Source organism: Coregonus clupeaformis, chromosome 9 (genome assembly GCF_020615455.1).
Source record: "Coregonus clupeaformis isolate EN_2021a chromosome 9, ASM2061545v1, whole genome shotgun sequence".
NCBI lineage: Eukaryota > Metazoa > Chordata > Actinopteri > Salmoniformes > Salmonidae > Coregonus > Coregonus clupeaformis.
The window spans coordinates 34,843,298-34,855,579 of record NC_059200.1 but is presented as its reverse complement, the minus strand read 5'-3'; the positions used below and the strand labels follow the sequence as shown (position 1 = coordinate 34,855,579).

Below are 12,282 nucleotides of genomic sequence, written 5' to 3'. Positions count from 1 at the left end.
TTTGAAGAAATCAACTGTGGGAGCAATTATTAGGAAATGGAAGACATACAAGACCACTGATAATCTCCCTCGATCTGGGGCTCCACGCAAGATCTCACCCCGTGGGGTCAAAATGATCACAAGAACGGTGAGCAAAAATCCCAGAACCACACGGGGGAACCTAGTGAATGACCTGCAGAGAGCTGGGACCAAAGTAACAAAGCCTACCATCAGTAACACACTACGCCGCCAGGGACTCAAATCCTGCAGTGCCAGACATGTCCCCCTGCTTAAGCCAGTACATGTCCAGGCCCGTCTGAAGTTTGCTAGAGTGAATTTGGATGATCCAGAAGAGGATTGGGAGAATGTCATATGGTCAGATGAAACCAAAATATAACTTTTTGGTAAAAACTCAACTCGTCGTGTTTGGAGGACAAAGAATGCTGAGTTGCATCCAAAGAACACCATACCTACTGTGAAGAATGGGGGTGGAAACATCATGCTTTGGGGCTGTTTTTCTGCAAAGGGACCAGGACGACTGATCCGTGTAAAGGAAAGAATGAATGGGGCCATGTTTCGTGAGATTTTGAGTGAAAACCTCCTTCCATCAGCAAGGGCATTGAAGATGAAACGTGGCTGGGTCTTTCAGCATGACAATGATCCCAAACACACCGCCCGGGCAACGAAGGAGTGGCTTCGTAAGAAGCATTTCAAGGTCCTGGAGTGGCCTAGCCAGTCTCCAGATCTCAACCCCATAGAAAATCTTTGGAGGGAGTTGAAAGTCTGTGTTGCCCAGCGACAGCTCCAAAACATCACTGCTCTAGAGGAGATCTGCATGGAGGAATGGGCCAAAATACCAGCAACAGTGTGTGAAAACCTTGTGAAGACTTACAGAAAACGTTTGACCTGTGTCATTGCCAACAAAGGGTATATAACAAAGTATTGAGAAACTTTTATTATTGACCAAATACTTATTTTCTCATTTTGTCTGTCATAGTTGACGTGTACCTATGATGAAAATTACAGGCCTCTCTCATCTTTTTAAGTGGGAGAACTTGCACAATTGGTGGCTGACTAAATACTTTTTTTCCCCACTGTACATGTTGAATGCTTGCCCCAGTTGTCATTGTTGGTTGTGCTCATGAAGAGATGACCATGCCTCTAAATTATGCTGATGGAAGACAGGGAGGGTGCAGCCTTCCTATTCGACAAGAAAAGACGGACTGGCTTTTTTTGACAAATAGGAAGACTGCACCATCAGAATGCAATTTTGTGTCGGGCCAAAAATAATCAGAAAGTATTCACACCCCCTGACTTTTTCCACATTTTGTTGTGTTACAGCCTGAATTTAAAATTGATTAAATTGAGATTGAGTTACTGGCCTACACACAATACCCCACAATGTCAAAGTAGAATTAACTCAGTTGCCAGAGTGGAAGAAAACCGTTCAGGGATTTCACCATGAGGCCAATGGTGACTTTAAAACAGTTACAGAGTTTAATGGCTGTGATAGGAGAAAACTGAGGATGGATCAACAACATTGTAGTTCACAATACTAAAATCCTAGAGGCACTGGGAGACAAATTCACCTTTCAGCAGGACAATAACCTAAAACACAAGGCCAAATATACACTGGAGTTGCTTACCAAGATGACAGTGAATGTTCCTGAGTGACCTAGTTACAGTTTTGACTTAAATCTGGTTGAAAATCTATGACTAGACAACCAACTTGACAGAGCTTGAAGAGTTTAATTTGCAAACATTTCCAAAAACATGTTTTCACCTTGTCATTATGGGGTATTGTGTGTAGTTGGGTGATTATTATAATATTTTTTTCTCCATTTTGAATTCAGGCTGTAACACAACAAAATGTGGAATAAGTCAAGAGGTATGAATACTTTCTGAAGGAAAGTATGGACATTTTCTGAAATTACAATGCACAAATGCTACATGTAGCTCCTTTAAAGATAAAAGTTATGTAATGTTTTATTTAATATGTATGGGAACGATGGAAATTCACATCCATCTTAAAAGTGGCCCCTGAGAGAAAACAGTTAAGAAAATTATACTGGACTTGTGATGCACTCTTTTTAATGCCAAGACAACCACCATGCGAGTGGAAGTAAAGTTAAACTTGAATCAGAACATTTTCACGGTGAGTTAGTTTTTTCACAAATCTTCAACATTGATGTTTGGTAAAAACACTGAACTTCATACCTTATACCTTAAACTTATAAGACCTGCTTAAGTATGACGTTGAGAAGGACAGCCCACATAAGAGAATATGCCAATCAACATGCTGCTATGTAGTATTACCATTGCGCCTGTGTGATTTACAAGATTGACACAACATACTTCAGAGCTATGATCTAGTATTCCCACATACACTCATTTGTACACGTGTTTTGCCCTGTGGACACTACCACAGCCACATACTCCAGCAGAGCCCAAGATGGCCTGTTGCCGTGCTTCGCCTCCTTGTGGAGCCATCTAATTAGGCCCTAATCATGAGATATTAAAGCTGAAAATGGCATTTCCTCCTCATTTCTTCTCATTATTCACACATACGGACCTCAGCGGGGGACAGGCCAGAGCTACACATCGCCGTGATTCGCACGCAGTGTCCATACCACAGAACGCAACACATGTAATCATATATTTACAGACTCAGTCAGAGACTTAGACACACACAAACACACTCACTTGGGTACATTCACGTACACTTACCTTTCAGAAGAGAGTCAAATTCACAGAAATTCACTCTCACACACTCACATACACACACACAGTCATGTTTGTCATAATTGTTTACAGTGTTGTACAGGACCTATGGCATGTAGACAAAGGGATAGATTAAATCCGATCACCTCTTTTCAGCTATACACCTTTTAAAGACAAAGTTTCTGCATTCGCGGAGACCGCATTCACGGCAAAAGCTGCATATGTCAGCTCAATCGGAAATTACCTTTAAATGTCAATCACGCTATAACGTGGATCTTCTGCAGCCCGGATTGAATCTAGACCTACGCCTTTTTAAGCTAGCCTCTAGCCTTTCTAGAATAGTTCACACAAATGGCAAGTATAGGCTACCTCATTGTATGGATCGCTATAGACTTTAGAGTAGTCTATGGACCAAGGTAGTCAGTGACCTCAGATTGGGATTTATCTACGTTGCAACAGTTTATCATAAGCATTGGAAAAAAGCAGGCAGAAAAACAATTGGAGTGGTAGACCTTTCTAGAAATTGGCTCGGTAATTCACTAATTTTGCATATTGAAACAGAGAGGATATTTTCAAGGAAACACTTAAAGTATTCTTGATTTCAGTGAGCGATGCTCATTAAATTGGCTTGGCTAATGTATTTGAAATACCTGATGGAGATTTACTAAAAGAGTGCATATGAGTGTGTTTGTGTGTGCGTCCTAAATGTCAAAAGGCAACAAAACAAGGAGAGATGGCGATAGGACAGACTGAATAACTTTTTAATTGTCCACCAGAGGATAGCATCGAGGCCTATTGCTATCGTGTGATTCATTTGAGAAAGTTATTAGAACTTGACAATGAGCGCCCCAATCCTGGGTGCTGAAAAACAACAGCAGCCTTATCCCAAGGAAGCGAAGTAATTGACTCTGAGAGCAAGATCAAGTGTGGCTACAGGCTCCACTCACAAGAGGGGGGATGGATGGGGGTGGAGGAGAGAAAACCAATACATTTCCACTCTCTCTCTCCACATAAACAGCAAACAACCGGGAGAGGGCTGGAAACACTCACCCTCTCTATCCTCTGGCGACGCTTAGCAAAACAGTCATGGAGAGAAAGAGAGAATGCGGAGGGAAAGGAGAGCAGGGAGGACAGAGTCAGATCCCTGTGGAGCTCTAGTATATAGCTTGGGCGTTTGTCATTCAAGTTGTTTGGTGGTAAATTGGAGGGTGTTGGGCTAGATCAGAACCTAGACTGTAAAGAAACCACAGGGAGGTGTGGGTGACCGGGGACAATACATTCTCAGCAAACAGTATAGACACAGACTCTTCTGTTTTATCTTCTTTCCCACTGACAAGATAGATGGATAGATCAAGAGAGAGAGAGGGAGGGAAATTACCAAAAGAAGGTGCTGCTACTCACACACAACACGTCGCCACATCACAGCAGCAAAACGCTATAGACTCCATCACGCCTGTGTTTTCCTCTCTGAGTGTTGGAGGATGTGTCTCGGGTTACAAAAGGTGTGGACGGCAGAATGCCTCGACCCTCTCAAGCTAACCAGCCCATTGTCCGCGGGTCACTTCCTATAGGGGCCGGTCACCAACTCTATCAGGGAAGCGTGTTTGAAAGTAACCCCACATGACAGCACTCCCAATGTGGTCTGCAGATGGACACCCCCTGAGAGTCATCCTTTCCTTCCCCTCATCACGACTGTGTTCACACTGGTATTTCACTTCAACCCCAAGGTCCTGTATCCACACAGAGCTTTGTTGGGACCTATTCTTCTTTCTCTTTAGGTCTTTGTCTTGGACTTTGAAAACCCAGAATTATATGTCACTTGGATGTTTGTACTCATGTTTAGACTCAGTTGTCGTCTGATGGAGACCTAGAGACTACCATTTTCTCCATACAAAGGAGACCACGGCTCTCTGAATTCAATACATCACCTTTCCTTGGGTTGAGTGTTGTGTTCTGGCTGCTGAAAAGACTCCTTGTCTTTAGACATCTATTCAACACTTTCTTTGTACAGTTCACAATAAGATATCACCTTTGTGAACATAATGGTAAACACTATTCATTGAAATCATTCTGCTTTTGAGGCATGCTTTTAGCCTTGCCTCTATATGTGCATGCAATTCTAGCTTTCCACCTCAGACACTTTCCCTCGTCATGCATGAGCTTAGTTGAGCTTGTGACAGGCCTTCCAAGATTCCCTAAAAACAAAGCTACAACTGGACGTGACATTGGTAGCAGCTTAGGAGAACTTACGCAGTAGGTTAGGATAATTAATGTAGCAGGTTAAAATAAATGCTCTCCTAACCTGCTCCGAAAAGTCACTTCCGGTCGTAGCTGTATCGAAATGTGGCGTACCCAGGCTGGCCCACCAGGCTGGCCCATAGTAGGCGCGTTTACACCTTTGCCCACCCTTACAAAAAAATATTGTAGTTTTGAAACTACATTAAAAGTGCAGTAACTGCAGTCGACTGTGGTATTTTGGACGCAGTAACTGCAGAATAACTGCATTCTGACTGCAATATTTTTTCGTAAGGGCAGGGCTAAGAGCCTCCTAAGCGAGTGTTCACACTTGCACATTCTAAAGTGGGCTAGCACCTATCTTAGCCCAGGGCTAGCCCGCCCTGCTCTGGAGCAGGGTTAGCAAAGACTTTTCAGGGCTAGCTCCAGAAACACGGTGCCAAAATAGCCAGTGTGAAATGGGGTCAAGAACAACGCATAGAATTTTCACTGTCCAATCACAAAAGCTGCACTTTCACTTAATTTGCATATGCTTGTGATGCCTGTGATGCGTTCTGCACGGTATTTTAATACTTTTGTCAACAAATGTCACCAAATACTTTTATCCATGCAAAAACATTGGTTGCTTTGGCTAACAAAAACGATTGCTATGCAGGCTGGCTACCATCTTCTCACTTAGCTAGCCAACTGAAGCCACAAACTCTACAGCTGGAAGGGCAGCAAATGCTTCATTTTCATCTGTTTTCATAGCTTTTCTATTGACATTTAATTGGATAGAGCTATCCATGATAATAATATTGTTGCATGATTTTGCCTGGATCAGAAAAGTTGATGTCTCGTCCATGCAAAGCATTCGCTGTACAGGGGCGATATCGCATGTCAAAAGTGAAACATTTTTTCTGAGGTCAGACAGCCAGACAGCACTGTTGGAAATAAAATGCTAGGCTAGAAGCAAGAGGAAATAATGTTTAAATAAATGCCTTATTGCTTAACATTGGTCACGTGGCAGAGATAGAATGTGTGTTTGTCCGTAAACCCAGTGCTTTGGAATACAAGTGTGAATCCTTAGCCCAGGCCTAAAGCTTAGCCCAGGGTTAAGATAGCCTGGGGATAAGAACAATGCCGAGTGAAAAGGCCTAGTGTGTGGCCTTGGGGGCCTCCAGCGTCTGGGTAATAATCTGGGTAACACCCCAGTTCCGGGGATGGAGAAATACGTCCGCCCCTGATTACCTGGTGTCTGGTAGCACCAAGGTGCCATCTCGCCATGTCTGTAGCAATCTCCCCTCTCCACGGGGGGGCCACCTGTGGAGAAAGATGGGTGATGGAGGATAGAGAGATCTGAGTGCTTAGTTGTGCTCGCTGGGTGCTGGCACTTCGGCTTCAAAAGCATTTGGTTTTACTGACGTTTACACTTTTACTGACGTTTTCATTTTAAACCAGGTGTACACTGTGTGAAACAAAAAAGTCAACCGGATATCATTTCCAGCATGCAACACAGGAAGAATTGTTGTGTTGCCTCACCCCGAAAACTATCGTATACCCGTTTTATATTGAATAAAGTCTTGGTCTTAATCCACATGGTTATTCTGCCTTAAGGTTTTTGTGTCAATGAGCTGAAAATATATACCTTGATATATTCTTGTTAACGCCCATATCTGTTTGAAGTATAGAAAGGCACGGATGCGCCGTTCCTCCAGTTTTATACGATTAAATCCTAAGTGTTTAACAAGGATTGCTGTTGGTGGTAATGACTCATCTATAAGCACCCTGCAATACGTATAATTAAGTGACTGATTACAGTCAATTTGGATGGAGGGACATTTCAGGAGTTTGCATTACCATGCCAATTCGCTGTGAATTATTGAATATTCCTGGGGCAGAATGGGCTGGATGAGATTAGGCGTTCATTGGTTTGTGTTATGAGAGTGAAGCAACTCATTTCCAAACCATCTGGCCCTTTCTGAAATTACACAATGCAACAATGTTGGTTCACAGTGGACTTTTATCAAATTACAATTTCCCCCTCTTCTGATTGCGTTATGACCTGAGCGACACCCCTTGCTGCAATCCATCATAAACTCCAATCTACAGTCTGATTTTTGTTGCCTGCGTTTCCCAGCCCCATGTCATTTGTCTACAGTTGCTGCACTGAGGCTGGCAGGGGATGGCGGGCCGACAGAGGGGCGAGGGAGGGATAGGGGTGGGGGTCAACTGGGGGTCAGATCACTCCCGATGTAGGATGGGTGGCAACAGTCAGCTCCCCGAGCCCAGTCCATTTATCAGCTTATGTTAATTAGTGTCAAGTACTGAGTGGGACATCAAACCCACCGTGGACCCAGTGCCTCCTCTCCTCCCTCATCCACCCGTCCCTCATCCAGTACAGAAAAAGGAAGTATTTTTATTCAGGGGGAGGGGAGAGAGCAAAATTCCCTGACATTTCCATAGGCCTCTGTTTATCCCCCAGCCTGACGGACTGGCGTAGCCCAAGTCCACATTAACATCTTAATAGGAAAGTGTGTTAGCGCACGTCTTTACCTCCCTCCCTGACAAGAGCGAATTAGGTGTCAAAAGGACTTCTGCAGACTTTAATTGAATCTGCCCAGCGCGGAAAAAGGAAATCTGAAGTCAAAATAACCTATTAGGGTTATCAAGTAATGTTTGGTTGAGTTTGGCTGAGTTTGGCAGGTAGCACTGTGACTGTGGGGTTCTCTCCCCCCTTCCCTCCCACACTCAGTATTACCAGTGAGTTGTTTATGAGGTGAGTTGGGTAAGGAAAAGGGTGGGCATGTTGCCCAACAGCATGGGCTTCTCTCGCTCTTGGTTATATTCTAATAAGTTGTGGCCTGCCGTTTTTGTTTTTTGAGCTCCCACAAGTAATTCCTTGAGCTGGGATTCAGGCTAGCGATGAGTGCAGGGATGTTCAGTTTTCCCTCCTTTTCTCCATTCCCTCTTGCCTTCCTATCTTTTCGCGATAGCTCTTTGAAGATGATGCACCTGTAAACATACATAGGTCTGGAATTAAATGCCCGGAATGACACATTTTAATTGATTAGTATTTGATATACAGTATATGGGAATGTAGCTGTGATATGGCATAGGCTATTACCACAGCCTCACTTTTACAAATGTATAATCCCTCATTGAATCTGAAACTTTTCTCTCTCTCACTGACATAAGGTCTTGTCGAAAGCCCCCGGTCTCCTATTTATTCTCTCACCCAAAATCATTTCCTAGCAGAGTGTGAGCTATTGATGAAAGATTTTCCTCCTTTGCGCCGTGAAGAACCAATCAAGTCCACAAACCGCCATTAACTTTAGGTTGTCATGGATCCCTACACTTGATCAATAACCTTCACATATCATTACAGTTTGGAGCCTCTGAGGCCTGCCTTGTTCTTCAGGCCAAACTGATATAAATCTTCTTCTTTTTATTCCTGGAAACTGCAGTTTTTAGTCGTTGCAGGCTAAATGTATTTCAATGGCTCTGACTCGAGACAAACCAGGGTCCAGATTTATTTGAACAGCAGTGCTTGCTCTGGCAGATTGAAGTTGAGAACCAAGGGTATCACTTCATAAATCATGTTTAAATGTTCCACTATCTTCTCCTGTCATTCAGTTAAATGGCAAACCACAGTAGAGTTCTGCATGTTCTTACTGTAAATTGGATAACATGCTATGTGATATGTAAATGAATTTTGTATAGCGGTTCTCGAAAGACAGTCATTTTGCCTAATAAACCAAACTCTTACCACATTCTGGCCATTTTATATAATTCAGTCCATTATATATTTTGTTTCATTATGGTGGAAGCTGGAATATAAAATATACATTTTACTTGAATCATATTGTGTGTTTTAGAAAGAATCTTCATGGCCTTTATTTGTGTCATTTCATAAATGTTTTCACAATTCTCATTTTGCGCTTCTTTCCAACTGCATACAGCATTTATGTATTTTAGGCTGGAGTAGCTGACAATATACACTGCTCAAAAAAATAAAGGGAACACTTAAACAACACAATGTAACTCCAAGTCAATCACACTTCTGTGAAATCAAACTGTCCACTTAGGAAGCAACACTGATTGACAAAACATTTCACATGCTGTTGTGCAAATGGAATAGACAACAGGTGGAAATTATAGGCAATTAGCAAGACACCCCCAATAAAGAAGTGGTTCTGCAGGTGGTGACCACAGACCACTTCTCAGTTCCTATGTTTCCTGGCTGATGTTTTGGTCACTTTTGAATGCTGGCGGTGCTTTCACTCTAGTGGTAGCATGAGACGGAGTCTACAACCCACACAAGTGGCTCAGGTAGTGCAGCTCATCCAGGATGGCACATCAATGCGAGCTGTGGCAAGAAGGTTTGCTATGTCTGTCAGCGTAGTGTCCAGAGCATGGAGGCGCTACCAGGAGACAGGCCAGTACATCAGGAGACGTGGAGGAGGCCGTAGGAGGGCAACAACCCAGCAGCAGGACCGCTACCTCCGCCTTTGTGCAAGGAGGAGCAGGAGGAGCACTGCCAGAGCCCTGCAAAATGACCTACAGCAGGCCCCAAATGTGCATGTGTCTGCTCAAACGGTCAGAAACAGACTCCATGAGGGTGGTATGAGGGCCCGACGTCCACAGGTGGGGGTTGTGCTTACAGCCCAACACCGTGCAGGACGTTTGGCATTTGCCAGAGAACACCAAGATTGGCAAATTCGCCACTGGCGCCCTGTGCTCTTCACAGATGAAAGCAGTTTCACACTGAGCACATGTGACAGACGTGACAGAGTCTGGAGATGCCGTGGAGAACGTTCTGCTGCCTGCAACATCCTCCAGCATGACCGGTTTGGCGGTGGGTCAGTCATGGTGTGGGGTGGCATTTCTTTGGGGGGCCGCACAGCCCTCCATGTGCTCGCCAGAGGTAGCCTGACTGCCATTAGGTACCGAGATGAGATCCTCAGACCCCTTGTGAGACCATATGCTGGTGCGGTTGGCCCTGGGTTCCTCCTAATGCAAGACATTGCTAGACCTCATGTGGCTGGAGTGTGTCAGCAGTTCCTGCAAGAGCAAGGCATTGATGTTATGGACTGGCCCGCCCGTTCCCCAGACCTGAATCCAATTGAGCACATCTGGGACATCATGTCTCGCTCCATCCACCAACGCCACGTTGCACCACAGACTGTCCAGGAGTTGGCGGATGCTTTAGTCCAGGTCTGGGAGGAGATCCCTCAGGAGACCATCCGCCACCTCATCAGGAGCATGCCCAGGCGTTGTAGGGAGGTCATGCAGGCACGTGGAGGCCACACACACTACTGAGCCTCATTTTGACTTGTTTTAAGGACATTACATCAATGTTGGATCAGCCTGTAGTGTGGTTTTCCACTTGAATTTTGAGGGTGACTCCAAATCCAGACCTCCATGGGTTGATACATTTGATTTCCATTGATAATTTTTGTGTGATTTTGTTGTCAGCACATTCAACTATGTAAAGAAAAAAGTATTTAATAAGATTATTTCATTCATTCAGATCTAGGATGTGTTGTTTAAGTGTTCCCTTTATTTTTTTGAGCAGTGTAGTATGAGGGATAAATGTCATCATTATTTCTTTGGAGATCTCTAATCCACCAAAGTGGGTGTGATCTCTACCATTAGCATGCACTGTTAGTGGATTCTCTAAAAGCTGTTTATCTTACTGTGCATACAGATTCCAGAGCTGGAGAGGGAGCACCAAGAGCGGTCGACCATGCAGTCATTGGAGGAGTAGTGGCTGTGGTTGTCTTTGCCATGCTCTGTCTACTCATCATTTTGGGACGGTACTTTGCAAGACACAAAGGTATGTGACAAACCCTTTTGTTTTCTATCTATAGAAGCACCTCTGTGGAACCACAAGGTGAAAAAGAACACAAACACACTATAATGTAATGGGTTTTTTACTCAGTATCATACTAATGTTGTCCTGGGCTATCAGAAATCCACTTCCCTCTCCCCCCTGAACAATGTTTTAGGAATTTGACCATACCGCCTGAGCCCCATCTGATTTTTTCTCTGTTGTGGCTACTGTACTTTTGAAGGGGTGGTATTTGGAGTGCAGCCCATGGTTTTGGTTTTGATTCTAAATTACTCCCTGCCCTTCTCCATTTGATCTGGGCTATCGCCTTCATTATCAGGCCCAACACTGTTGGGATGTGAATAATCCCTGTCGGAAATGAAGTTTGAAGTGGATTGCTCATTCCCACTCGTTTGTTGAACTTGGCAAGGTTAATTCGAAGGTGTGAGTCGAGCTGAAGCAGAATCTGTATTTCAATGTGCGAATCAAGGAATGCCAACAGAGAGGTTTGCAGTGGCAAATAAATAATTTACGTACAATAATAAAAATTGTAGCAGCTGATATATAATTTTTAAGCTACAGTTTCCATTAGAGTTTGTGTAGGTGTGCCAACGGACATAATTATGAGTTTAATATGATTATATTTTAATAACGTATTTTATGAGATCACATTTTTTTCAATAAACCTCATGGGTCGTTTTGGTTCAATGATTTGCTTCTTAATGTCAAGGAAACTTGAGTAGGCATTCAGGAGCTTAGCAATGAAGTGTCCATTTTTATCAAGTTGTTCATTCCTTTTCGTCCCCCCCCCCTTCAGGTACCTACTTCACACATGAAGCTAAAGGAGCCGACGATGCAGCAGACGCAGACACGGCCATTATCAACGCAGAGGGGGGCCACAACAACTCGGACGAGAAGAAAGAGTACTACATATAGAAATCACAGGGCCCCAATACTGTCCTCTGTGGGACACCACGCTGTCTTTGGGTTGGGGGAGGGGGGGTTGAGAATTGGTTGGGTTGGGTTGGGTTGGGTTGGGTAAGGGGGGTAGGATAGGTTGGTTTTAGGGATGATTGCCCGGGGTTGAACAATGTATAGTCCAGAGGAAAAGTTTTGTGTGTATAAGGTGGAAAGATGGGGAGGGGAGGTTTTTGGTAAGGGAGGGGGGTTTGGGGGTTGCCAGAAATCACTGTAGAAGAGAGCGTCACCATGCGACACCTCCCAAAACTGCTGGTACGAATTGTGTTTAGTTCAACCATTTGCAGAAAATTCTGTGCCTTGTTCTGAATTTATTTTCTATTCATTCTTTATTCCCCCCATCAATATGCCCTGTTGCTCCCCACCCTCCCCTCTTCCACTCTCTTCATTATCATTGTGCTGTTGGCTTTCCTATGAGGGTAAAATTACAAAGTGGCTCTGTTCATCTCTCCCACTGTGTTCACACACACGTCCTCTCCTGCATACCAAAAGCTCATAAGAACCCTATTTCCACTATACTGTGAGCAGGCCAGGTCTCAAACACCACCTTTCTTTTT

The 12,282-nt window shown here is 44.0% G+C and overlaps 1 protein-coding gene across 5 annotated transcripts in view; it reads left to right on the top strand.

Moving 5' to 3' along the window:
- The window catches only part of LOC121573977 (cell adhesion molecule 1), a 435,550-nt gene extending 423,487 nt beyond the window's left edge, over positions 1-12,063 (top strand). For all 5 annotated transcript variants that reach the window (XM_041886409.2, XM_041886413.2, XM_041886412.2 and 2 more), the window contains 2 exons: positions 10,625-10,753; positions 11,565-12,063. In XM_041886409.2, coding sequence (XP_041742343.2) covers positions 10,625-10,753; positions 11,565-11,683 — 248 coding nt within the window. In that variant the 3' untranslated portion in view covers positions 11,684-12,063. The remainder of the gene's footprint in view (positions 1-10,624; positions 10,754-11,564) is intronic.
- Positions 12,064-12,282: the final 219 nt, after the last annotated feature.